Source organism: Moschus berezovskii, chromosome X, assembly GCF_049115385.1.
Source record: "Moschus berezovskii isolate FMDL1 chromosome X, NW_MosBer_1.0, whole genome shotgun sequence".
In the NCBI taxonomy this organism is placed as follows: domain Eukaryota; kingdom Metazoa; phylum Chordata; class Mammalia; order Artiodactyla; family Moschidae; genus Moschus; species Moschus berezovskii.
This window is the reverse complement of record NC_142488.1, coordinates 782,948-810,722: the sequence shown is the minus strand read 5'-3', so window position 1 is coordinate 810,722 and position 27,775 is coordinate 782,948. Positions and strand designations below refer to the sequence as shown.

Below are 27,775 nucleotides of genomic sequence, written 5' to 3'. Positions count from 1 at the left end.
CAATCAGCGTGTTCCGGGGTCCATGCCCATCTTCGGCCGGAAGAAAAGTCGGTGTTTCCGAGCACAGGCCACTCCGGGCCGGAGCTGGGGTGTCTGCAGTCACCCCCGCCCAGTGATCACAGGTGGCACCTCGCCCCGGAGACCCACTGGGGTGACCGCATGGCATATCTCGGGGCCGCAGGCTCCGTGGCCACAGCGATAGCAGGCGCTTTCTCTGATTCCACGACCTCATCGTTCTCTATTTTCTCGAAACACCGCAAGCGTTTCACAAGACGCTCTTCCTGCGCGCTGCGCCAACCCCAAACGCAGAAGTTTCGCAATGCAACGTGACCAGCAGCCGCCGTCTCTTGCGAAACGCCTGTTCCTCTGTCACGTGGACTTGGGACCGGCTCACGGTGTTCCCGGGAAATCGGAGCCGGGGGCTCCCGCTGTCAGAGCTGGGTGTCTCTGCTTCTAGCATCGCCGGCCGGCAGCCCCGAGCGTGACACAGCTGTGCCCGGGAGACGGGTCCCTCCTGCACGTGGTTGGAACCCAGAGAGACGCTTCACGTGTGGTTGTCCAGAGACACCAGGGGAAGAGAATCCCTTCGCCCCCAAAACGCACAGAGGCCGTTGATTCATTGGGAGAACCTTGCTCACTTTCTCCTAAAGCCTCCGTCCTTTCCCAGCATCAGGGTCTTTTCCAGTGAGTCAGCTCTTCGCATCAGGTGGCCAGAGTATTGGAGCTTCAGCTTCAGCATCAGCTTCCCATGAACACCCAGGACTGATCTCCTTTAGGGTGGACTGGTTGGATCTCCTTGGAGGGAAACCACGCTGACGCTGTCCTGGGTTTCTCGATATGGGACGGCTCCACCATGTGAATCTTGTTCCTTTGGCTGTTGCTGAGTTGCTTCAGTCGTGTCCATTTCTTTGCGACTCCACGCACTGCAGCCCGCCAGGCTCCTCTCTGTCCATGGGATTCTCCAGCCAAGAATCCTGGAGTGGGTTGCCGTGCCCTCCTCCAGGGGATCTCCCTGAACCCGTGGAGACCGGACACCCCGTTATTTCTTCGTCCCCAAGTCTGCGCTGTGACGGGCAAGTTCGGTGCCCATCTTCACAGGGACAACCTGGACCAGAGTGTGAGCCGGACTCTGCCAATATCCTCACCCACCTACAGGGCACATCTGGGCGACGGGCTGGCGGCCAGGCCCCCCCGCAGCTGGGAAAGGTGTGTGCAGCGGTGGCCAGTGGGCGGGGAAGCAGGGGACGACGTAGCAGAGGCTGAGGCAGTCGGATCGGGTGGCGGGCGGCGGACGAGTCGAATCAGAGTTCTCTGTGTTTGAGCAGACGGCACCCGGAAGGGATGTTTTCGTAAGGGTTGCGGGCTGGGGCTGGACCTACCATCTTTGCTGGTCCGCTCGCCAGCGACCGGGCTTCCTCCACGGTGAAGATGTCCTCGGGGTCCTGGGAGGCTGATGGCAGGTGGCCTCCCCACGAGGCGGTCTCCTAGAAGCGAGGACACAGCACACAGGTGAGGCCATGCTCTGCAGTCCCTGGTCCTCCCATCAGTGGTACTCATGACGGCCAGATGGTGGAAAGGGCCCATGTATCCACGGATGGATGATGGATGGACAGGTGATGGACGGATGGATGATGGAAATATGTATGTATGGATAGATGGATGGATGATGGACGGATGATGGGTGGATGGGTGATGGATGGATGGATGATGGATGGATGATGGATGGGTGGATGACGGATGGACGGGTGATGGATAGATGGGTGAATGGATGGATGGATGATGGATGGATGGATGATGGATGGATGGATGGATAGATGGATGGATGGGTGAATGGATGGATGGATGATGGATGGATGGATGGGTCGATAAACAGCATGGAGTCCATCCACACAGTGGAATATTACACAGCCATGAAAAGGAGTGGTCTGACACAGGCTGCAACAGGATGGACCTCACACACACGCTGCTCAGTGAGAGAAGCAGACACAGGAGGACACACGCTGTGTGACTCCATTGATGGGAATCGTCCAGAACAGGCAAGTCCACAGAGACAGCAAGTGGGTTTGTGGTTGCAAGGGACTGGGTCAGGCAGTCAGGCAGGGGAGAAGTGACCGGTGATGTAGGCAGGGTGTCCTTGGCGGCAATGACAATGTTCTGGATCTAGACAGAGCTGATGGCTGCACAATGTTGGGAACTTGCTAAATGCCCCAAACTGTTACTTTAATGGGTGGATTCTACGCCATGTGAGTGAAATCTCAATAATGCTGTTTTTTTTTTTAATAAAGAATGAACACATGATAGGTACAATCATCTCTGAGATGCCTGCAATCCAGGTGGAGGGATGGGTCTTTGCCATCTCCCGGGGAATCACAGAGAAGTCGTTCCCGAGTTTGAACACACCCTCCCCTGTCTTGGCGTTACCTCTGGTGGACGCCACACCCCCCCACCTAGCTGGTGTGCCCAGACCCCAAGTACGGAGGTGACCAGAGGGATCAACGGTCTGGGGAGCCAGGTGGGTGGCTGACTGAAAACGCGGGGAGCCCCACTCCCCAGTTTAGGTAGTGGGTGATCCTGGCTGGCCTGAGGCTGAGAGTCAGGGCTGGGGGTGGAAAGTTCACAACTCCACCCTCCAGGAAATAAGGACCCTTGATGCCAAGCCACTGAGTCCCACATATAGGACCACACATTTGAAGCACTTGGGGGTCGCCTGTGCAGGGCAGCAGGCTTCCCAGGTGGTGCTAGAGGTAAAGAACCTGGCTTTCAATGCAGGAGACCTGGGTTCGATCCCTGGGTGGGGAAGATCCCCTGGAGGAGGGCATGGCAACCCACTCCAGTATCCTTGCCTGGAGAATCCCATGGACAGGGGAGCCTGGTGGGCTACAGTCCATGGGGTCGCACAGAGTTGGACACGACTGAAGTAACTTAACACGCATGCATGCATGTGCAGGGCAGGGGGGTAAGGCCAAAATGGGACCCCTGGAAGGTTCATATGGTTGACAATCTGGGGCTTCATCATTTCATCTCAACAGCGCTAAGCACAGTAAACCATGGTCACACACAGGTTTTATCCAGAAACCCCAAACACACGGGGCGCCTGGGTCGGAAATGCGGTCTTTGCAGATGCCACTCCTGGAAGATCCCAAGGTGACCGCGTCGTGGTTTCCATGGCGACCCCAGAAAGGGATGAAAACCAAGCTCTGCAGTTTCCCAGGTGGACATACGTTCGCCTTGTGGCGCCTTCTCTACTTCGCTGCAGAAGCAGCTGACGGTGCAGGCAGCTGGACGCCCGTGTGCCCTCCACTGCACGAGCCCTCAGCCCTGCCCTGTACGCCCGTCCCTCCCCACCCCGCACGCCCCTCCCTTCCCCTCTCCTCCCTATGCCTGCCCTAGGTCCCTCCACTGCCCTAGGCCCCTCCTTCCACACCCCGCCGCTGCCTTGGCCCCTCCCCTCCCTCCCCTCCCCTCCCCTCCCCTCCCTCCCCTCCCCTCCCCTCCCCTCCCTCCCCTCCCCTCCCCTCCCCTGCCCTCTCCTCCCCTGCCCTAAGTCCCTCCCCTGCCCTAGGCCCCGCCCCTCCCTCCACGCTCCTCCCCTGCCCTACGCCCCGCCCCTCCCTCTCCACCCCTCCCCTGCCCTAGGCCCCGCCCTAGGTCCCTCCCCTCCTTTCACGCCCCTCCCCTGCCCTAAGCCCCTCCCCTCCCTCCACTCCCCTCCCCTGCCCTAAGCCCCTCCACTGCCCTAGGCCCAGCCCCTCCGTCCACGCCCCTCCCCTGCCCTAGGCCCCCTCCCCTCCTTCCACTCCCCTCCCCTGCCCTAGGCCCCTCCCGTCCCTCTCCACCCTTCCCCTGCCCTAGGCCCCTCCCCTCCCTCCACTCCCCTCCCCTGCCCTAAGCCCCGCCCCTACTCTAAGCCCCTCCCCTCCCTCCACGCCCCTCCCCTGCCCCTGCCCCCGCTCTCTGCCTCCACACTCCCGTCCCCTTCCCTGCCCTGCCCTCGAGCGGGCACTGACCGCCCCCGAGCCAGCCTTCAACACCGAGCATGCTCGCGCCCCCCGCGTCTCCGAGCGCTAGTCTCCGAGCCCAGGCGGCGCCCAGGCGGCGGCCTCGCTCACCTCCAGGCTGGCCAGGAACGAGCCGGCGAGTTCCTGCTTCACCTGCGGGATGGGCGGAAACAGCTTCTTCTTCAGGGACAGCCTGGCGGGAAAAGACGACAGACGCTGACCCTGGCACCCATCCCGAGCTGGCGGGTCGGTGCTGGGGGCGCCCCCAGGGCTCTGGGCAGGGAGGCCGGGTGCCCCGGGGGCCGCTCACCGCCCGACGGAGCTGCCCGCCTCAGCGCCGTCTGCGGGGCGGGCCCGCGAGGACAGACGGCTGAGGCAGGAGACCCTGTCCCCCCACCCCCGAGCGAGGAGCCCTGGACCCCAGGCCCCACGCTGTGGCCAGAGCGGAAACCCAGAGGCAGGCGGCCTCGGGACCCGGGCGCGGCCGGCTGCAGCCTCCCCACCAGCCGGTCTGCGCAAACTCGGCGAGCGAGTGACCGCAAGAGCCTCCAGGGACCCTCTGGGCACCGTCAAGTGTCCCCCCCACACCAGGCCCCAAAGTCTCCTGGATGCCACGCAAGCACCGCCAGGGACACCCCGTCCTCGTGTCCTGCGTGTGTGCGCGCGCTCTAAGTCGCTCAGTCATCTCCGAGTCTTTGCAGCTCCGTGGACTGTAGCCCGCCAGGCTCCTCCGTCCCTGGCACTCTCCATCCAGGCAGGAAGGCTGCAGTGGGGTGCCACGCCCTTCTCCAGGGAGCTTCCCCACCCGGGGATCGACCCTGCAACTCTTAGGTCTCCTACCGTGGCAGGTGGGTTCTTTACCGCTAGGGCCATCTGGGAAGCCCCCGTGTGTCCTCACAGAATTGCCTTCTATATGAGAGCCCCTCGACACCCCATCACTGATTCCGGTCCTGGTGAATGAAACGTTCCAGACACATCCAGCGTGGATACGAAAACACCCACGACTGCTCTCTGCACGCCGGCTGAGCCGCCTGCCGTGGGTCTCCTATGGGTGGCCTTTCTCCGATCACTGCAGGGCGGTCCCCTGGCTTTCAACACAGCTGCACGGGCGTGAGGAGGCAGCCAGGAATGGGCGCGGAGCCTGCGTCTGCAGCTGCAGTGGGACGCCACACAGCCCGGGTCTCCCCTCGGGCCAGAGTCCAGCCCTGCGTTCCTCAGTTCAGTCACTCAGTCATGTCCGACTTTCTGCGACCCCGTGGACCGCAGCGCGCCAGGCCTCCCTGTCCATCACCAGCTCCCGGAGCTTGCTCAAACTCAGGTCCGTGGAGTCGGAGATGCCATCCAACCCCCTGATCCTCTGTCCTTCTCCTCCTGTCCTTTGAGAAACCGGGGCTTGGAAATGGGCGAGCAGCTCGCTGCCACCCCCGTGTGGCGGCTGTGGCCATGGCCGGCCTCCACCACAGGCTCGGTTGAGCCTGCAGGGGCCCCTGGGAGGCATTTCTGGATTGTGACGCCAGGGACTGCCCTCTAACTGGGGCACTCGCTTTGCCCAGCCACGTGCTCGGCACCCATCTTCCGCACAGGCTTATGCTCTCTGCAGAGACACCTGGCCTCACCTGTCTCATGGAAGCCTCTTTTTAAAGTTCATTCCTTCAGGCACAAAATCAAGAGTGCATTTGGCACTAACCACACAACCCCTAGGAACACAGGAAAATGAAACTGTGCCGTGACTTGGCCCCACGACAGACCAGTGTTGAAACACGGGCCCCTTAATAACAGCCACTCCGTGTTCCCAACCCCTCCACCCTGAGCAACCTCCACGGTGCATCCAGAGTCTGGGATTCTGGTCACTCCGTGGGGCTGCAGTGAGAGGCGTGGGCTCTTCTCTGTGTGTGTTCTGACCTGCCGTTTTCGAGTTTATTTGGGTGTGTGTGTGTGTCTTACCTTTTACAGAGGAACATCAGGGCCATGCCAAACAGAACCGCGGCCCCCACCGCCAGCCCGATGGAGACCACCAGGAAATTCTTCTCTGGGACACCTGGTGGGCAGAAACACAGAGGGTCAGGAGTGACTGGATGGTCCGGTTTGCACACACGGGCCCTGCCTGCCCATCCCTGGTATCGGACGACAGGGCGGGGGATGTAGTGGCGGAAGCAGGGCTGGAGAGGAGCTGGGGGGACCTTCCAGACAGAGGGACCCCAGGGATCTGAGAAGGACGACACCAAAGCATCCATTCTTCTGGGATCCTGCGCCCACCACACCCCACTGTATGTCACTGTCCCCAACCAGTCCATCCTAGAGGAAATCAACTCTGAATGTTCACTGGAAGGACGGATGCTGACGCTGAAGCTCCAATGCTTTGGCCACGTGATGGGAAGAACTGACTCACTGGAAAAGGACTCTGATGCTGGGAAAGACTGAAGGCAGGAGGAGGGGGCGACAGAGGATGAGACGGCTGGATGGCATCACCGACTCGATGGACGTGGGTTTGAGCAAACTCTGGGAGACACTGAAGGACAGGGAGGCCTGGCGTGCTGCAGTGCAGGGGTTGCAAAGAGTCGGGCACAACCGAGGAACTAAACAACAGATCTCCCCGCCTCCCGCCTTGACACGAAGGCACGATCAACACTGCACAATGCCTTCCTTGTCAGTGGGTATTAACTTTCAGTTCTGCACTGCATAGCCAAAGGCATGAATGCGTAATTGTGAAATGTCAAGGGTGACAGAAAGAGGTGTGTGTGAGCAACTGAACCACAAAAATGAAGGTGAATCGGTTTGAAATAAAAGAGAAACGGAAAAAAAAAGAGTAGGCTTGGACAGCAAGATGCAAAGGGAAGGTCATTCCTATCCCCGCCCCAGCCCCCCGCAGGTACATGTCAGCATCTGCAGGTGTTTCTGGGAGACTCACCGAAACGGTGCGTGGAGCTCCAGTCACTCCAGATTTGAAACTGCACGTGTTGAACCCTCATGCGGACGGTGTGCTCTCCTCTCACGTCAGAGCTGGGCAGTCTGTACTCATTTTTATATTGTCTGCTTAGAAAAACCTTTGAAAGAGAAGAGGACCTTGTGACGGCCACAAATACCAGACTGGAAACGCAGAGAAGGCAGAGGGTGTGCCCCCCTGACAGCTGGGGGCACAGCGGACCTGCCGCCTCTGGTCCATCCCTCCCAGCCCACTGTGGGGGCCCGAAGGGGCTCTGCCGTCTCACAGCCGGGGCTCCCATCACTTCGTGGCAAACAGGTGCGTAGAAAATGGAAACAGTGGCAGACTTTATTTTCTTGGGCTCCAAAATCACCGCAGATGGTGACTGCAGCCATGAAATTAAAAGACGCTTGCTCCTTGGAAGAAAAGCTCTGACAAACCTAAACAGCGAATTAAACAGCGGAGATATCACATTGCCAACAAAAGGTACATGTAGTGAAAGCTATGGTTTTTCAGGTCATCATGTATGTACGGTTTTTCAGTAGTCATGTATGGATGTGAAAGTTGGAGCATAAAGAAACCTCAGCGCCAAACAACTGATGCTTTTGAACTGTGTTGGAGAAGACTCTTGAGAGACCTTTGGACTGCAAGGACATCCAACCAGTCCATCCTAAAGGAGACCAGTCCTGGATGTTCATTGGAAGGACGGATGCTGAAGCTGAAACTCCAATCCTTTGGCCACCTGATATGAAGAGCTGACTCATTAGAAAAGACCCTGATGTTGGAAAGATTGAAGGCAGGAGAAGGGGACGACAGAAGATGAGATGGTTGGAGGGCATCACCGACTCGATGGACATGAATCTGAGCCAACTCTGGGAGATAATTGAGGACAGAGGTGCCTGGCGTGTGCAGTCCGTGGGGTCTCAAAGAGTTGGACACGACTCAGACACTGAACAATAGCTGTCAGGACTCTCAGCTGTCCGTCTGCGTCCGTGCCTCCTGCAGAGTCCCCATGCCCTTGGGACATGGGCTTGCGGTTATTCTGAGTCTACACAGACGGGCGACTTCCCTGGTGGTCCAGTCGTTAAGACTCTGCACTTCCACTGCTGGGGATGCAGGTTCAATCCCTGGCCCAGGATCTAAGATCCCGCGTGCCTCGCGGTACAGCCAAGATAAATAAATAAAATAAAAATGCTTTAAAAAGACTGTTGAAAGAAAAAAAAAGCGAAAGGATTCTACACACAGGACTCAGGGTGGGGCAGGAACGTGCAGGGCACAGCCAGACTCAGATGCCCATGGATGCCCCACCCACACTCACACACTGGACAGTCCTTTTCCTACCGCTGGGGGTCAGAGCATGGCAGTCCCTGGACGCCCCCTGGGGCTCTCCTGGCACCTGCAAGTCTGGAGAGGCTGGGTGGTCAGGGAGGAAAGGGGGGTGTGGCATGGGGGTGCCCGGTGGCTCCAAGGATCTGGGGCTGAGCTACGTCCAGAGTCTCCAGGGGAGAGTCTTTCCCGCCTCTTCCAGCTTCGGGGGGCTCCGGGCGTCCGTCCCTGGGCTGGAGGCCGCCTCCGTCCCGTGTCTGCCTCTGTCTCCACATGGCTTCTCCTCTGCGTCCATGTCTCTGCCCTTCTGTGTCTTATAAGGACCCTGTCACGGGGTTTAGGGCCACCCCCATCTAGGAGGACCTCATCCCAGACCCTTCACTCCATCACCTCTGCAGACCCAGACCCTTCACTCCATCACCTCTGCAGACCCAGACCCTTCACTCCATCACCTCTGCAGACCCAGACCCTTCACTCCGTTACCTCTGCAGAGACCCCACTTCCGAATAAAGTCCTGCTGTGTGCTTCTAGGTGGACCTGACTTCTAAGGGACCCTTTCAGCTCACTGCAATATGGGCTCCGCAGGAGCAAGGAGGCCCATTCGGGACCACGATGTTATTCCGGCCGCGAGGAGGGTGACACCAGGCTGCCTGAGCTGAGTCAGAGGCGTCTGGGAGACCGCAAATTCTCCATCGGTCCCCAGAGCCTGGTGAGCCCTAAACGGGGGCGCAGAGGGACTCGGGCTGAGCTGAGCACCCTGCCCGCTGAGGGAGCACCTATGAGCATCTGTGACCCAACCACAGAGGCGGCAGAGAAAGCAAGGCATACTTACGGGTTGTCTCTTCGAAAAGCTGCCCTGTAAGGAGAGAGCAAAGGAGAGATGCTAAGTGCCTGGCCTTTCGGCTTTGTCTGCAAACTCAAGAACCCTGTGGGAATCCCAGGAGCGCTGTGACGATTATTTTAAGCTGGCGATAATCGTGTTTCCGCAGATGCAGGGATTTAAAAGAGACTTCTCGGAGTTTCTCTTATCAAGCTGAAAGCAAAGAGCTCCTGGGAGCGAGTGCTAAGTTTCTGAGTTGCCTCTGACTCTTTGTGACCCCATGGACCGTAGCCCCGCCAGGCTCCTCTGTCCGAGGGATTCCCCAGGCAGGAATACCGGAGTGGGTTGCCGTTTCCTTCGCCAGGGGACCTTCCCCAACCCAGGGATCGAACCCACGTCTCCTGTATCCCCTGCCCTGGCAGGTGGATTCTTTACCCAAGTTAGTGTTGTGTTCGTCGCTCTGCCGTGTCTGACTCCTTGTGACCCTGGCGTCCTGGTGGTTAGGACTCTGAGGGCAACGGTTCTATCCCTGGTCGGGAACAAAGACCACGAAAGATGTGTAGCCAAAAAGAAAAAGAAGGAACACATTTTTTTCCCCCAGAGAAGGTTTCCTCTCGTCTGCCGGCCTTTCGTCTAGCCATCTGGGAAGGAAAGATGCTACCTTTCAGTATGTGAGCTCCGTGCGGGAATGAACCAATGTTCATTTATTTTTTGTTGTTGGGGCCCCTGCTCTGAGGGAACTTGCCTTCCACGGGGTGGACAGGGGCAGACAGCAGACGTGGATGAAAGCCCTAAACAGAACCGCTAGAACCACGGAACCCTGAGACTCCAAACACGAGCACCATCTTTGTGGCCTCGGGCGACGCAAGCCGCTTTCCTAGGTAGGAAAACCCAGAGCATCGATGACAGGGAAAAAAAAAAAAGTTCCTAAGTGACCGTCAGCAGAAATGAAATGCGCAGGGACTTGCCTGCGCTGTGGGGGTGGGCGTCCGTGGTTAATGCCCTGCCCGCCGATGCAGGAGACATGGGTTCGACCCCCTGGTCCAGGAAGACGCCGCGAGTCGTGCAGCCACTAAGCCCATGCATTGAAAGTACTGACCCTAGAGAGCAGCCTCCGCTGTCTGCGGCTGGAGAGAAAGCCCACGTGCAGCAATAAGGGCTCAGCGCAGCCAAGAATAAGAGAAAAGAACAATTCTGAGGTGGGCTGAGCGGCCCTTTGAGGACAAAGAGGCAGGAAAGGAGAAAGCTAGAGGAGACTCGTGAGGCAGAGCGGGGCGTCCCAGTGTGTGAGGGGGGTGGGTGGACCCCAAAGCGAGCGGAGAGGCAGTCCGCGTCTCTGCAGGAAGGGCCAGGTCCTCACCGCCTTCTGGATGTCCAGCGCGTAGCGCAGGACGCTGTTGGACAGGCTGTATCTGATGGCGGGGGCGTCCCAGCGAATCAAGTAATGCGACACGTTCTCCTTGACGGTGAGGTTCGCCGGCGGGTTATACTTTTCTGAGAAGAGACCCAAGCAGGAAACAGGGTTACAAACCTGCAACCCACAGGTGTCCAGTGGGCCACAGGCAGCAGAAGGACATCCCCCGGGTAAGCTGGTCCCATTTCCGTGTTCTTGCGTAAAACCGGACAAAGCCTGAATCTTAAAGAAGCAAACCTCAGGTCAGCTGAGCGTGCATCCTGGGCTTGTCCGCTCCTGGCCGGGTTCCCCCGCCCTCTGCCTCTACCTTGCAGACTCGCTGGAGCCCCAGGCAGAGAGGCTGGCATGCGAGCTAAGTCGCTTCAGTGGGGTCCCACCCTTTGTGACCCCGTGGACAGTAGCCCCCGCCAGGCTCCTCTGCCCATGGGGATTCTCCAGGCAAGAACACCGGAGTGGGTTGCCATTAGGAGAATGTTCTCTGGGCACATCCCTGGCCTTTTCCGGGACACCCTACAAGCGGGAAGTAGACTCAGCCAGTATCTACATGGACCACCCAAGCAGCCAGAGTTGGTGTCAAGTCTTGGAGTCACGAGGGCTTCCCTGGCGGCTCAGATGGTAAAGAATCTGCCTGCCAATGCAGGAGACTTGGGTTCGATCCCTGGGTCGGGAAGATCCCCTGGAGAAGGGAAACAGCAACCCACTCCAGTATTGTTGCCTGGAGAATCCCACAGACAGAGGAGCCTGGCGGGCTACAGTCCCTGGGGTCGCAAAAAGCTGGACACGACTCAGTGACTAAACACCAGCACTATACATCTTTGCAGCTACGTCACTTCAGTCGTGTCCGACTCTGTGTGACCCCATAGACGGAAGCCCACCAGGCTCCCCCGTCCCTGGGATTCTCCAGGCAAGAACACTGGAGTGGGTTGCCATTTCCTTCTCCATACATCTTTACGTGTCTGAATTATTTCAGTTCTCATGATACCCCCCCAAGCCCATCCATGTTGCTGCAAATGGCAGAATTTAAATCTTTTTTTTTAATGGCTGAGTAGTAGTTCATTGTGGGATTCCCAGGTGGCGCTAGTGTAAAGAACCCGCCTGCCAATGCAGGAGACGTTAAGAGACGTAGGTTTAACCCCTGGGTTGGAAAGATTCCGCTGGAGGAAGGCACAGTGACCCACTCCGGCATTCATGCCTGGACAATCCCACGGGCACAGGAGACCGGCGGGCTATAGTCCACGGGGTCGCTGACAGTCGGACGTGACTGAGGCGAGTTACCACAGCATTTCACTGTACATATCTTCTTTATCCATTCAGATATGAAATCCTTCGATGGCTTCCTTACCTTAGCGATCGTCAAGCACGCTGCTATGAACACTGGGGTTCGTGTTATCTTTGTGAACTAGTCTGTTCAGTTTTGTGTTTTGGTGTTTTTATTTCTTTTAAGATATATAATAACCAGGAGTGGAATGGCTGGGGCATACGTTAGTTCTGTGTTCAGTTTTTCTGAGACACTTCCACACCGTTCTCCACACCTCCGTGCAGTTTGGAAACCACAAAGAATTGCACACGACTGAGGGACTAAACACACACGCCTGAAGTCACCCACGGGCCCAACTCAAGGAAAACACACCGGCCAGCCCAGCGGATGGTCTGTCTGGAACCAGACCCTGTGACATTAGAGAGTCCCCCAGAAGGACACTAGGTGCCCTACACAGAGAGGAATTCCTTTGCAAGACTGCGTCCGCCAGTCCAATTCGTTCACGTGGGACGCAAGCATACACATCCCACCCCAAGGGAGAGTGACGACCGTCTGTCTGCCTCCCTGCATCTCTGCTTGTTGTTTAGTGGCTCAGCCGTGTCCGACTCTTTGCGACCACATGGACTGCAGCACGCCAGGCCTCCCTGTCCATCACCAACTCCCGGAGCTTGCTCAGACTCATGTCCATGGAGTCGGTGATGCCATCCAACCATCTCGTCCTCTGTCATCCCCTTCTCCTCCCACCCCCAATCTTTCCCAGCATCAGGGTCTTTCACCCCTAATCTAGATGGTGCTGAGGCCAGTCTGGAACGCAACGCGCAGCCTCCAGAGCCCTGGGAAAAATGCAAACGCCATGAAGCAGACGGCTGGCAGAGGAGCAGAGGAATACTGGGGTGCGGTGGGGGAGGTGACCGTCTTACCCAGCCTAGGGCCGTTCACGCTAGGATAGTCCAAAAACTGGATGTCCGTCTCAGTGCTGGTTCCGTTCACCAGGAAGAAGTAATCGTCCGTGGTGTGGCCTTTGCCGAGCTCGTCGAAATGGCAGCCCACGCGTGTCCCGGCCGAGTCAAGGAAGTAGTGGTCGCACTCGGAGACGTTTCCATGCCTGTGATGTCCAGCAAAGATGTCAAGAAGAAGCTAAGCAGTGCATATCCTCCTAGGGTTGTTCTTGTTCAGTGGCTCAGTCATGTGTGACTCTCTGAGACCCCCTGGACTGTAGCCCGCCAGGCTGCTCTGTCCGTGGGATTCTCCAGGCAAGAACACTGGAGTGGGTTGCCATGCCCTCCTCCAGGGGGATCTGCCCAACCCAGAGATTGAACACGCATCTCTTACATCTCCCGCATTGGCTGAGGTTTCTTTGCCACTAGCCTCACCTGGGAAGCTCACATATATAATGCACACGCCGTGTCTGTGTGTGTGCATGCTGCGTACCTGAAGCTACTGTGCTTCAGTTCAAACTATACTCCAATTGTTAATAAATAATACAAAATGGCTAATTTCCTGTCAGTCTCAGAGCCACGGGGGGATTCACAACTTAGAGCCAGGTGAAGGAGAAAGGGAGATGGGAGTTTTTGTCCCTGGATGTTTGGAAACTGTAGATCGATGTCCTCCAGTCTCAGAAGAAACATTTCTGGACTACCGGACAGGCTCAGCATTTAGATCCGATCCCGGGAAGGAGGGCATGGTGACCCACTCCAGGATTCTGGCATGGAGAATCCCCTGGAAAGAGGAGCCTGGGAGGGATACAGACCGAGGGGTCGAAAAGAAGCAGAGGAAAGCTGCCTGAGGCCTCGGACCATGACTATGGCTCTCCCAGCTCAGCATCAGACCCTGTGAGTCCCTGCTCCATGGGGCCCTCGGCTCTCACAGCATCAGCATCAGACCCTCTGAGTCCCTGCTCCATGGGGCCCACGGCTCTCCCAGCTCAGCATCAGACCCTGTGAGTCCCTGCTCCATGGGGGCCCTCGGCTGTCCCAGCATCACCATCAGACCCCGTGAGTCCCTGCTCCATGGGGCCCTCGGCTCTCCCAGCTCAGCATCAGACCCTCTGAGTCCCTGCTCCATGGGGGCCACGACTCCCCCAGCATCAATGTCAAGACCCTGAGAATCCCTGCTCCATGGGGCCCACGGCTCTCCCAGCATCAGGAGCCTCTGAGTCCCTGCTCCATGGGGCCCACGGCTCTCCCAGCTCAGCATCAGACCCTGTGAGTCCCTGCTCCATGGGGCCCACGGCTCTCCCAGCTCAGCATCAGACCCTGTGAGTCCCTGCTCCATGGGGCCCACGGCTCTCCCTGCATTGAACATCAGACCCTGTGAGTCCCTGCTCCATGGGGCCCACGGCCCTCCCAGCTCAGCATCAGACCCTCTGAGTCCCTGCTCCATGGGGCCCACGGCTCTCCCAGCTCAGCATCAGACCCTGTGAGTCCCTGCTCCATGGGGGCCCTCGGCTCTCCCAGCTCAGCATCAGACCCTGTGAGTCCCTGCTCCATGGGGCCCACGGCTCTCCCAGCTCAGCATCAGACCCTCTGAGTCCCTGCTCCATGGGGCCCACGGCTCTCCCAGCATCAGGAGCCTCTGAGTCCCTGCTCCATGGGGCCCACGGCTCTCCCAGCTCAGCATCAGACCCTGTGAGTCCCTGCTCCATGGGGCCCACGGCTCTCCCAGCTCAGCATCAGACCCTGTGAGTCCCTGCTCCATGGGGCCCACGGCTCTCCCTGCATTGAACATCAGACCCTGTGAGTCCCTGCTCCATGGGGCCCACGGCCCTCCCAGCTCAGCATCAGACCCTCTGAGTCCCTGCTCCATGGGGCCCACGGCTCTCCCAGCTCAGCATCAGACCCTGTGAGTCCCTGCTCCATGGGGGCCCTCGGCTCTCCCAGCTCAGCATCAGACCCTGTGAGTCCCTGCTCCATGGGGCCCACGGCTCTCCCAGCTCAGCATCAGGAGCCTCTGAGTCCCTGCTCCATGGGGGCCCATGGCTCTCCCAGCTCAGCATCAGACCCTCTGAGTCCCTGCCCAATGGGGCCCACGGCTCTCCCAGCTCAGCATCAGACCCTGTGAGTCCCTGCTCCATGGGGCCCACGGCTCTCCCAGCTCAGCATCAGACCCTGTGAGTCCCTGCTCCATGGGGCCCTCGGCTCTCCCAGCTCAGCATCAGACCCTGTGAGTCCCTGCTCCATAAGGGCCCACGGCTCTCCCAGCTCAGCATCAGACCCTCTGAGTCCCTGATCCATGGACCCACGGCTCTCCCAGCTCAGCATCAGACCCTCTGAGTCCCTGCTCCATGGGGCCCACGGCTCTCCCAGCTCAGCATCAGGACTCTCTGAGTCCCTGCTCCATGGGGCCCACGGCTCTCCCAGCTCAGCATCAGGAGCCTCTGAGTCCCTGCTCCATGGGGGCCCACGGCTCTCCCAGCTCAGCATCAGACCCTGTGAGTCCCTGCTCCATGGGGCCCACGGCTCTCCCAGCTCAGCATCAGACCCTGTGAGTCCCTGCTCCATGGGGGCCCTCGGCTCTCCCAGCTCAGCATCAGACCCTGTGAGTCCCTGCTCCATGGGGCCCACGGCTCTCCCAGCTCAGCATCAGGAGCCTCTGAGTCCCTGCTCCATGGGGGCCCATGGCTCTCCCAGCTCAGCATCAGACCCTCTGAGTCCCTGCCCAATGGGGCCCACGGCTCTCCCAGCTCAGCATCAGACCCTGTGAGTCCCTGCTCCATGGGGCCCACGGCTCTCCCAGCTCAGCATCAGACCCTGTGAGTCCCTGCTCCATGGGGCCCTCGGCTCTCCCAGCTCAGCATCAGACCCTGTGAGTCCCTGCTCCATGGGGGCCCTTGGCTCTCCCAGCATCACCATCAGACCCTGTGAGTCCCTGCTCCATGGGGGCCCACGGCTCTCACACCATTGAGCATCGGAACCCTGTGAGTCCCTGCTCCATGGGGCCCTCGGCTCTCACAGCATCAGCATCAGACCCTGTGAGTCCCTGCTCCATGGGGCCCACGGCTCTCCCAGCTCAGCATCAGACCCTGTGAGTCCCTGCTCCATGGGGCCCTCGGCTCTCACAGCATCAGCATCAGACCCTCTGAGTCCCTGCTCCATGGGGCCCACGGCTCTCCCAGCTCAGCATCAGACCCTGTGAGTCCCTGCTCCATGGGGGCCCTCGGCTGTCCCAGCATCACCATCAGACCCCGTGAGTCCCTGCTCCATGGGGCCCTCGGCTCTCCCAGCTCAGCATCAGACCCTGTGAGTCCCTGCTCCATGGGGCCCTCGGCTCTCACAGCATCAGCATCAGACCCTCTGAGTCCCTGCTCCATGGGGCCCACGGCTCTCCCAGCTCAGCATCAGACCCTGTGAGTCCCTGCTCCATGGGGGCCCTCGGCTGTCCCAGCATCACCATCAGACCCCGTGAGTCCCTGCTCCATGGGGCCCTCGGCTCTCCCAGCTCAGCATCAGACCCTGTGAGTCCCTGCTCCATGGGGGCCCACGGCTCTCCCAGCTCAGCATCAGACCCTCTGAGTCCCTGCTCCATGGGGGCCCTTGGCTCTCCCAGCATCACCATCAGACCCTGTGAGTCCCTGCTCCATGGGGGCCCACGGCTCTCACACCATTGAGCATCGGAACCCTGTGAGTCCCTGCTCCATGGGGGCCCACGGCTCTCCCAGCTCAGCATCAGACCCTGTGAGTCCCTGCTCCATGGGGGCCCACGGCTCTCCCAGCTCAGCATCAGACCCTGTGAGTCCCTGCTCCATGCGGCCCACGGCTCTCCCAGCTCAGCATCAGACCCTCTGAGTCCCTGCTCCATGGGGGCCCTTGGCTCTCCCAGCATCACCATCAGACCCTGTGAGTCCCTGCTCCATGGGGGCCCACGGCTCTCACACCATTGAGCATCGGAACCCTGTGAGTCCCTGCTCCATGGGGGCCCACGGCTCTCCCAGCTCAGCATCAGACCCTGTGAGTCCCTGCTCCATGGGGGCCCACGGCTCTCCCAGCTCAGCATCAGACCCTGTGAGTCCCTGCTCCATGCGGCCCACGGCTCTCCCAGCTCAGCATCAGACCCTGTGAGTCCCTGCTCCATGGGGGCCCACGGCTCTCACACCATTGAGCATCGGAACCCTGTGAGTCCCTGCTCCATGGGGGCCCACGGCTCTCCCAGCTCAGCATCAGACCCTGTGAGTCCCTGCTCCATGGGGCACCGGGCTCTCCCAGCTCAGCATCAGACCCTGTGAGTCCCTGCTCCATGGGGCCCACGGCTCTGCCAACTCAGCATCAGGAGCCTCTGAGTCCCTGCTCCATGGGGCCCACGGCTCTCCCAGCTCAGCATCAGACCCTGTGAGTCCCTGCTCCATGGGGCACCGGGCTCTCCCAGCTCAGCATCAGACCCTGTGAGTCCCTGCTCCATGGGGGCCCACGGCTCTCCCAGCTCAGCATCAGACCCTCTGAGTCCCTGCTCCATGGGGCCCTCGGCTCTCCCAGCTCAGCATAGACCCTGTGAGTCCCTGCTCCATGGGGCCCACGGCTCTCCCAGCTCAGCATCAGACCCTCTGAGTCCCTGCTCCATGGGGCCCTCGGCTCTCCCAGCTCAGCATCAGACCCTGTGAGTCCCTGCTCCATGGGGCCCACGGCTCTCCCAGCTCAGCATCAGACCCTCTGAGTCCCTGCTCCATGGGGCCCTCGGCTCTCCCAGCTCAGCATCAGACCCTGTGAGTCCCTGCTCCATGGGGCCCACGGCTCTCCCAGCTCAGCATCAGGAGCCTCTGAGTCCCTGCTCCATGGGGCCCACGGCTCTCCCAGCTCAGCATCAGACCCTGTGAGTCCCTGCTCCATGGGGCCCACGGCTCTCCCAGCTCAGCCTCAGACCCTGTGAGTCCCTGCTCCATGGGGGCCACAGCTCTCCCAGCTCAGCATCAGACCCTGTGAGTCCCTGCTCCATGGGGCCCACGGCTCCCCCAGTATCAGCATCAGACCCTGTGAGTCCCTGCTCCAAGGGGCCCACGGCTCCCCCAGTATCAGCATCAGACCCTGTGAGTCCCTGCTCGATGGGGCCCACGGCTCTCCCAGCTCAGCATCAGGAGCCTCTGAGTCCCTGCTCCATGGGGGCCACGGCCCTCCCAGCTCAGCATCAGACCCTGTGAGTCCCTGCTCCATGGGGCCCACGGCTCTCCCAGCTCAGCATCAGGAGCCTCTGAGTCCCTGCTCCATGGGGGCCACGGCCCTCCCAGCTCAGCATCAGACCCTGTGAGTCCCTGCTCCATGGGGCCCACGGCTCTCCCAGCTCAGCATCAGGAGCCTCTGAGTCCCTGCTCCATGGGGCCCACGGCTCTCCCAGCTCAGCATCAGGAGCCTCTGAGTCCCTGCTCCATGGGGCCCACGGCTCTCCCAGCTCAGCATCAGACCCTCTGAGTCCCTGCTCCATGGGGGCCCACGGCTCTCCCAGCTCAGCATCAGGCCCTGTGAGTCCCTGCTTCATGTTGGGGGCATGGGTCACCCAGCTCAGCATCAGACCCTGTGAGTCCCTGCTCCATGGGGCCCACGGCTCTCCCAGCTCAGCATCAGACCCTGTGAGTCCCTGCTCCATGGGGCCCACGGCTCTCCCAGCTCAGCATCAGACCCTCTGAGTCCCTGCTCCATGGGGCCCACGGCTCTCCCAGCTCAGCATCAGGACCCTGTGAGTCCCTGCTCCATGGGGGCCCTCGGCTCTCCTAACATCAGCATCAGACCCTGTGAGTCCCTGCTCCATGGGGGCCCACGGCTCTCCCAGCTCAGCATCAGACCCTGTGACTGCCTGCTCCATGGGGCCCACGGCTCTCCCAGCTCAGCATCAGACCCTGTGAGTCCCTGCTCCATGGGGCCCACGGCTTTCCCAGCTCAGCATCAGACCCTGTGAGTCCCTGCTCCATGGAGGCCACGGCCCTCCCAGCTCAGCATCAGGAGCCTCTGAGTCCCTGCTCCATGGGGCCCTCGGCTCTCCCTGCTCAGCATCAGACCCTGTGAGTCCCTGATCCATGGGACCCACTGCTCTCCCAGCTCAGCGTCAGACCCTGTGAGTCCCTCCTCCATGGGGGCCCATGGCTCTCCCAGCTCAGCATCAGACCCTGTGAGTCCCTGCTCCATGGGGCCCACGGCTCTCCCAGCTCAGCATCAGACCCTCTGAGTCCCTGCTCCACGGGGCCCACGGCTCCCCCAGCATCAGCCTCAGGACCCTGTGAGTCCCTGCTCCATGGGGGCCCACGGCTCTCCCAGCTCAGCATCAGACCCTCTGAGTCCCTGCTCCATGGGGCCCACGGCTCTCCCAGCTCAGCATCAGACCCTGTGAGTCCCTGCTCCATGGGGCCCACATCTCTCCCAGCTCAGCGTCAGACCCTGTGAGTCCCTGTCCATGGGGCCCACGGCTCTCCCAGCTCAGCATCAGACCCTGTGAGTCCCTGCTCCATGGGGCCCACGGCCCTCCCAGCTCAGCATCAGGAGCCTCTGAGTCCCTGCTCCATGGGGCCCACGGCTCTCCCAGCTCAGCATCAGACCCTGTGAGTCCCTGCTCCATGGGGCCCACGGCTCTCCCAGCTCAGCATCAGACCCTGTGAGTCCCTGCTCCATGGTGGCCCACGGCCCTCCCAGCTCAGCATCAGGAGCCTCTGACTCCCTGCTCCATGGGGCCCACGGCTCTCCCAGCTCAGCATCAGAACCCTGTGAGTCCCTGCTCCATGGGGCCCACATCTCTCCCAGCTCAGCATCAGACCCTGTGAGTCCCTGTCCATGGGGCCCACGGCTCTCCCAGCTCAGCATCAGACCCTCTGAGTCCCTGCTCCATGGGGCCCACGGCTCTCCCAGCTCAGCATCAGACCCTGTGAGTCCCTGCTCCATGGGGCCCACGGCTCTCCCAGCTCAGCATCAGACCCTGTGAGTCCCTGCTCCATGGGGGCCCACGGCCCTCCCAGCTCAGCATCAGGAGCCTCTGAGTCCCTGCTCCATGGGGCCCACGGCTCTCCCAGCTCAGCATCAGACCCTGTGAGTCCCTGCTCCATGGGGCCCACGGCTCTCCCAGCTCAGCATCAGACCCTGTGAGTCCCTGCTCCATGGTGGCCCACGGCCCTCCCAGCTCAGCATCAGGAGCCTCTGAGTCCCTGCTCCATGGGGCCCACGGCTCTCCCAGCTCAGCATCAGACCCTGTGAGTCCCTGCTCCATGGGGCCCACGGCTCTCCCAGCTCAGCATCAGACCCTCTGAGTCCCTGCTCCATGGGGCCCACGCCTCTCCCAGCTCAGCATCAGGAGCCTCTGAGTCCCTGCTCCATGGGGCCCACGGCTCTCCCAGCTCAGCATCAGGAGCCTCTGAGTCCCTGCTCCATGGGGCCCACGGCTCTCCCAGCTCAGCATCAGACCCTGTGAGTCCCTGCTCCATGGGGCCCACGACTCTCCCAGCTCAGCATCAGACCCTGTGAGTCCCTGCTCCATGGGGCCCACGGCTCTCCCAGCTCAGCATCAGACCCTCTGAGTCCCTGCTCCATGGGGCCCACGGCTCTCCCAGCTCAGCATCAGACCCTGTGAGTCCCTGCTCCATGGGGCCCACGGCTCTCCCAGCTCAGCATCAGACCCTCTGAGTCCCTGCTCCATGGGGCCCACGGCTCTCCCAGCTCAGCATCAGGAGCCTCTGAGTCCCTGCTCCATGGGGCCCACGGCTCTCCCAGCTCAGCATCAGACCCTCTGAGTCCCTGCTCCATGGGGCCCACGGCTCTCCCTGCATTGAACATCAGACCCTCTGAGTCCCTGCTCCATGGGGCCCACGGCTCTCCCAGCTCAGCATCAGACCCTGTGAGTCCCTGCTCCATGGGGCCCACGGCTCTCCCAGCTCAGCATCAGACCCTGTGAGTCCCTGCTCCATGGGGCCCACGGCTCTCACAGCTCAGCATCAGGAGCGTCTGAGTCCCTGCTCCATGGGGCCCACGGCTCTCCCAGCTCAGCATCAGGAGCCTCTGAGTCCCTGCTCCATGGGGCCCACGGCTCTCCCAGCTCAGCATCAGGAGCCTCTGAGTCCCTGCTCCATGGGGCCCTCGGCTCTTCCAGCTCAGCATCAGGACCCTGTGAGTCCCTGCTCCATGGGGCCCACGGCTCTCCCAGCTCAGCATCAGGAGCCTCTGAGTCCCTGCTCCATGGGGCCCACGGCTCTCCCAGCTCAGCATCAGACCCTCTGAGTCCCTGCTCCATGGGACCCACGGCTCTCCCAGCATCAGGAGCCTCTGAGTCCCTGCTCCATGGGGCCCACGGCTCTCCCAGCTCAGCATCAGACCCTGTGAGTCCCTGCTCCATGGGGCCCACGGCTCTCCCAGCTCAGCATCAGACCCTCTGAGTCCCTGCTCCATGGGGCCCACGGCTCTCCCTGCATTGAACATCAGACCCTCTGAGTCCCTGCTCCATGGGGTCCACGGCTCTCCCAGCTCAGCATCAGACCCTGTGAGTCCCTGCTCCATGGGGCACATGGCTCTCCCAGCTCAACATCAGACCCTCTGAGTCCCTGTTGCATGGGGCCCACGGCTCTCCCAGCTCAGCATCATACCCTGTGAGTCCCTGCTCCATGGGGCCCACGGCTCTCCCAGCTCAGCATCAGACCCTCTGAGTCCCTGCTCCATGGGGCCCACGGCTCTCCCAGCTCAGCATCAGGAGCCTCTGAGTCCCTGCTCCATGGGGCCCACGGCTCTCCCAGCTCAGCATCAGACCCTCTGAGTCCCTGCTCCATGGGGCCCACGGCTCTCCCAGCTCAGCATCAGACCCTGTGAGTCCCTGCTCCATGGGGCCCACGGCTCTCCCAGCTCAGCATCAGACGCTGTGAGTCCCTTCTCCATGGGGCCCATGTCTCTCCCAGCTCAGCATCAGACCCTCTGAGTCCCTGCTCCATGGGGCCCACGGCTCTCCCAGCTCAGCATCAGACCCTCTGAGTCCCTGCTCCATGGGGCCCACGGCTCTCCCAGCTCAGCATCAGACCCTGTGAGTCCCTGCTCCATGGGGGCCCACGGCTCTCCCAGCTCAGCATCAGGACCCTCTGAGTCCCTGCTCCATGGGGCCCTCGGCTCTCCCAGCTCAGCATCAGACCCTGTGAGTCCCTGCTCCATGGGGCCCACGGCTCTCCCAGCTCAGCATCAGACCCTGTGAGTCCCTGCTCCATGGGGCCCACGGCTCTCCCAGCTCAGCATCAGACCCTCTGAGTCCCTGCTCCATGGGACCCACGGCTCTCCCAGCATCAGGAGCCTCTGAGTCCCTGCTCCATGGGGCCCACGGCTCTCCCAGCTCAGCATCAGACCCTGTGAGTCCCTGCTCCATGGGGCCCACGGCTCTCCCAGCTCAGCATCAGACCCTCTGAGTCCCTGCTCCATGGGGCCCACGGCTCTCCCTGCATTGAACATCAGACCCTCTGAGTCCCTGCTCCATGGGGTCCACGGCTCTCCCAGCTCAGCATCAGACCCTGTGAGTCCCTGCTCCATGGGGCACATGGCTCTCCCAGCTCAACATCAGACCCTCTGAGTCCCTGTTGCATGGGGCCCACGGCTCTCCCAGCTCAGCATCATACCCTGTGAGTCCCTGCTCCATGGGGCCCACGGCTCTCCCAGCTCAGCATCATACCCTGTGAGTCCCTGCTCCATGGGGCCCACGGCTCTCCCAGCTCAGCATCAGACCCTCTGAGTCCCTGCTCCATGGGGCCCACGGCTCTCCCAGCTCAGCATCAGACCCTCTGAGTCCCTGCTCCATGGGGCCCACGGCTCTCCCAGCTCAGCATCAGACCCTCTGAGTCCCTGCTCCATGGGGCCCTCGGCTCTCCCAGCTCAGCATCAGACCCTGTGAGTCCCTGCTCCATGGGGCCCACGGCTCTCCCAGCTCAGCATCAGACCCTCTGAGTCCCTGCTCCATGGGGCCCACGGCTCTCCCAGCTCAGCATCAGACCCTGTGAGTCCCTGCTCCATGGGGCCCACGACTCTCCCAGCTCAGCATCAGACCCTGTGAGTCCCTGCTCCATGGGGTCCACGGCTCTCCCAGCTCAGCATCAGGAGCCTCTGAGTCCCTGCTCCATGGGGCCCACGGCTCTCCCAGCTCAGCATCAGACCCTGTGAGTCCCTGCTCCATGGGGCCCACGGCTCTCCCAGCTCAGCATCAGACCCTCTGAGTCCCTGCTCCATGGGGCCCACGGCTCTCCCAGCTCAGCATCAGACCCTGTGAGTCCCTGCTCCATGGGGCCCACGGCTGTCCCAGCTCAGCATCAGGAGCCTCTGAGTCCCTGCTCCATGGGGCCCACGGTTCTCCCTCCATTGAGCATCAGACCCTGTGAGTCCCTGCTCCATGGAGCCCACGACTCTCCCAGCTCAGCATCAGACCCTGTGAGTCCCTGCTCCATGGGGCCCACGGCTCTCCCAGCTCAGCATCAGACCCTCTGAGTCCCTGCTCCATGGGGCCCACGGCTCTCCCAGCTCAGCATCAGGAGCCTCTGAGTCCCTGCTTCATGGGGCCCACGGCTCTCCCAGCTCAGCATCAGACCCTCTGAGTCCCTGCTCCATGGGGGCCCACGGCTCTCCCAGCTCAGCATCAGGAGCCTCTGAGTCCCTGCTCCATGGGGCCCACGGCTCTCCCAGCTCAGCATCAGACCCTCTGAGTCCCTGCTCCATGGGGCCCACGGCTCTCCCAGCTCAGCATCAGACCCTGTGAGTCCCTGCTCCATGGGGCCCACGGCTCTCCCAGCTCAGCATCAGACCCTGTGAGTCCCTGCTCCATGGGGGCTACGGCTGTCCCAGCTCAGCATCAGGAGCCTCTGAGGCCCTGCTCCATGGGGCCCACGGCTCTCCCAGCTCAGCATCACACCCTCTGAGTCCCTGCTCCATGGGGCCCACGGCTCTCCCAGCTCAGCATCAGACCCTGTGAGTCCCTGCTCCATGGGGCCCACGGCTGTCCCAGCTCAGCATCAGGAGCCTCTGAGTCCCTGCTCCATGGGGCCCACGGTTCTCCCTCCATTGAGCATCAGACCCTGTGAGTCCCTGCTCCATGGAGCCCACGACTCTCCCAGCTCAGCATCAGACCCTGTGAGTCCCTGCTCCATGGGGCCCACGGCTCTCCCAGCTCAGCATCAGACCCTCTGAGTCCCTGCTCCATGGGGCCCACGCCTCTCCCAGCTCAGCATCAGGAGCCTCTGAGTCCCTGCTCCATGGGGCCCACGGCTCTCCCAGCTCAGCATCAGGAGCCTCTGAGTCCCTGCTCCATGGGGCCCACGGCTCTCCCAGCTCAGCATCAGACCCTGTGAGTCCCTGCTCCATGGGGCCCACGGCTCTCCCAGCTCAGCATCAGACCCTCTGAGTCCCTGCTCCATGGGGCCCACGGCTCTCCCAGCTCAGCATCAGGACCCTGTGAGTCCCTGCTCCATGGGGCCCACGACTCTCCCAGCTCAGCATCAGACCCTGTGAATCCCTGCTCCATGGGGCCCACGGCTCTCCCAGCTCAGCATCAGACCCTCTGAGTCCCTGCTCCATGGGGCCCACGGCTCTCCCAGCTCAGCATCAGACCCTGTGAGTCCCTGCTCCATGGGGCCCACGGCTCTCCCAGCTCAGCATCAGACCCTCTGAGTCCCTGCTCCATGGGGCCCACGGCTCTCCCAGCTCAGCATCAGGAGCCTCTGAGTCCCTGCTCCATGGGGCCCACGGCTCTCCCAGCTCAGCATCAGACCCTCTGAGTCCCTGCTCCATGGGGCCCACGGCTCTCCCTGCATTGAACATCAGACCCTCTGAGTCCCTGCTCCATGGGGCCCACGGCTCTCCCAGCTCAGCATCAGACCCTGTGAGTCCCTGCTCCATGGGGCCCACGGCTCTCCCAGCTCAGCATCAGGAGCCTCTGAGTCCCTGCTCCATGGGGCCCACGGCTCTCCCAGCTCAGCATCAGGAGCCTCTGAGTCCCTGCTCCATGGGGCCCACGGCTCTCCCAGCTCAGCATCAGACCCTCTGAGTCCCTGCTCCATGGGGGCCCACGGCTCTCCCAGCTCAGCATCAGGCCCTGTGAGTCCCTGCTTCATGTTGGGGGCATGGGTCACCCAGCTCAGCATCAGACCCTGTGAGTCCCTGCTCCATGGGGCCCACGGCTCTCCCAGCTCAGCATCAGACCCTGTGAGTCCCTGCTCCATGGGGCCCACGGCTCTCCCAGCTCAGCATCAGACCCTCTGAGTCCCTGCTCCATGGGGCCCACGGCTCTCCCAGCTCAGCATCAGGACCCTGTGAGTCCCTGCTCCATGGGGGCCCTCGGCTCTCCTAACATCAGCATCAGACCCTGTGAGTCCCTGCTCCATGGGGGCCCACGGCTCTCCCAGCTCAGCATCAGACCCTGTGACTGCCTGCTCCATGGGGCCCACGGCTCTCCCAGCTCAGCATCAGACCCTGTGAGTCCCTGCTCCATGGGGCCCACGGCTTTCCCAGCTCAGCATCAGACCCTGTGAGTCCCTGCTCCATGGAGGCCACGGCCCTCCCAGCTCAGCATCAGGAGCCTCTGAGTCCCTGCTCCATGGGGCCCTCGGCTCTCCCTGCTCAGCATCAGACCCTGTGAGTCCCTGATCCATGGGACCCACTGCTCTCCCAGCTCAGCGTCAGACCCTGTGAGTCCCTCCTCCATGGGGGCCCATGGCTCTCCCAGCTCAGCATCAGACCCTGTGAGTCCCTGCTCCATGGGGCCCACGGCTCTCCCAGCTCAGCATCAGACCCTCTGAGTCCCTGCTCCACGGGGCCCACGGCTCCCCCAGCATCAGCCTCAGGACCCTGTGAGTCCCTGCTCCATGGGGGCCCACGGCTCTCCCAGCTCAGCATCAGACCCTCTGAGTCCCTGCTCCATGGGGCCCACGGCTCTCCCAGCTCAGCATCAGACCCTGTGAGTCCCTGCTCCATGGGGCCCACATCTCTCCCAGCTCAGCGTCAGACCCTGTGAGTCCCTGTCCATGGGGCCCACGGCTCTCCCAGCTCAGCATCAGACCCTGTGAGTCCCTGCTCCATGGGGCCCACGGCCCTCCCAGCTCAGCATCAGGAGCCTCTGAGTCCCTGCTCCATGGGGCCCACGGCTCTCCCAGCTCAGCATCAGACCCTGTGAGTCCCTGCTCCATGGGGCCCACGGCTCTCCCAGCTCAGCATCAGACCCTGTGAGTCCCTGCTCCATGGTGGCCCACGGCCCTCCCAGCTCAGCATCAGGAGCCTCTGACTCCCTGCTCCATGGGGCCCACGGCTCTCCCAGCTCAGCATCAGAACCCTGTGAGTCCCTGCTCCATGGGGCCCACATCTCTCCCAGCTCAGCATCAGACCCTGTGAGTCCCTGTCCATGGGGCCCACGGCTCTCCCAGCTCAGCATCAGACCCTCTGAGTCCCTGCTCCATGGGGCCCACGGCTCTCCCAGCTCAGCATCAGACCCTGTGAGTCCCTGCTCCATGGGGCCCACGGCTCTCCCAGCTCAGCATCAGACCCTGTGAGTCCCTGCTCCATGGGGGCCCACGGCCCTCCCAGCTCAGCATCAGGAGCCTCTGAGTCCCTGCTCCATGGGGCCCACGGCTCTCCCAGCTCAGCATCAGACCCTGTGAGTCCCTGCTCCATGGGGCCCACGGCTCTCCCAGCTCAGCATCAGACCCTGTGAGTCCCTGCTCCATGGTGGCCCACGGCCCTCCCAGCTCAGCATCAGGAGCCTCTGAGTCCCTGCTCCATGGGGCCCACGGCTCTCCCAGCTCAGCATCAGACCCTGTGAGTCCCTGCTCCATGGGGCCCACGGCTCTCCCAGCTCAGCATCAGACCCTCTGAGTCCCTGCTCCATGGGGCCCACGCCTCTCCCAGCTCAGCATCAGGAGCCTCTGAGTCCCTGCTCCATGGGGCCCACGGCTCTCCCAGCTCAGCATCAGGAGCCTCTGAGTCCCTGCTCCATGGGGCCCACGGCTCTCCCAGCTCAGCATCAGACCCTGTGAGTCCCTGCTCCATGGGGCCCACGACTCTCCCAGCTCAGCATCAGACCCTGTGAGTCCCTGCTCCATGGGGCCCACGGCTCTCCCAGCTCAGCATCAGACCCTCTGAGTCCCTGCTCCATGGGGCCCACGGCTCTCCCAGCTCAGCATCAGACCCTGTGAGTCCCTGCTCCATGGGGCCCACGGCTCTCCCAGCTCAGCATCAGACCCTCTGAGTCCCTGCTCCATGGGGCCCACGGCTCTCCCAGCTCAGCATCAGGAGCCTCTGAGTCCCTGCTCCATGGGGCCCACGGCTCTCCCAGCTCAGCATCAGACCCTCTGAGTCCCTGCTCCATGGGGCCCACGGCTCTCCCTGCATTGAACATCAGACCCTCTGAGTCCCTGCTCCATGGGGCCCACGGCTCTCCCAGCTCAGCATCAGACCCTGTGAGTCCCTGCTCCATGGGGCCCACGGCTCTCCCAGCTCAGCATCAGACCCTGTGAGTCCCTGCTCCATGGGGCCCACGGCTCTCACAGCTCAGCATCAGGAGCGTCTGAGTCCCTGCTCCATGGGGCCCACGGCTCTCCCAGCTCAGCATCAGGAGCCTCTGAGTCCCTGCTCCATGGGGCCCACGGCTCTCCCAGCTCAGCATCAGGAGCCTCTGAGTCCCTGCTCCATGGGGCCCTCGGCTCTTCCAGCTCAGCATCAGGACCCTGTGAGTCCCTGCTCCATGGGGCCCACGGCTCTCCCAGCTCAGCATCAGGAGCCTCTGAGTCCCTGCTCCATGGGGCCCACGGCTCTCCCAGCTCAGCATCAGACCCTCTGAGTCCCTGCTCCATGGGACCCACGGCTCTCCCAGCATCAGGAGCCTCTGAGTCCCTGCTCCATGGGGCCCACGGCTCTCCCAGCTCAGCATCAGACCCTGTGAGTCCCTGCTCCATGGGGCCCACGGCTCTCCCAGCTCAGCATCAGACCCTCTGAGTCCCTGCTCCATGGGGCCCACGGCTCTCCCTGCATTGAACATCAGACCCTCTGAGTCCCTGCTCCATGGGGTCCACGGCTCTCCCAGCTCAGCATCAGACCCTGTGAGTCCCTGCTCCATGGGGCACATGGCTCTC

General features: G+C 61.8%; 1 protein-coding gene across 2 annotated transcripts in view; it reads right to left on the bottom strand.

Moving 5' to 3' along the window:
* Positions 1-29: 29 nt before the first annotated feature.
* The window catches only part of LOC129534918 (granulocyte-macrophage colony-stimulating factor receptor subunit alpha-like), a 50,481-nt gene continuing 22,735 nt past the window's right edge, over positions 30-27,775 (bottom strand). For both annotated transcript variants that reach the window (XM_088833612.1, XM_088833611.1), the window contains exons 6-12: positions 12,660-12,844; positions 10,428-10,561; positions 9,080-9,103; positions 6,907-7,042; positions 5,943-6,036; positions 4,110-4,191; positions 30-1,484 (exon numbers count right to left, since the gene is read on the bottom strand). In XM_088833612.1, the coding sequence (XP_088689738.1) occupies positions 1,302-1,484; positions 4,110-4,191; positions 5,943-6,036; positions 6,907-7,042; positions 9,080-9,103; positions 10,428-10,561; positions 12,660-12,844 (838 nt within the window). In that variant the 3' untranslated portion in view covers positions 30-1,301. The remainder of the gene's footprint in view (positions 1,485-4,109; positions 4,192-5,942; positions 6,037-6,906; positions 7,043-9,079; positions 9,104-10,427; positions 10,562-12,659; positions 12,845-27,775) is intronic.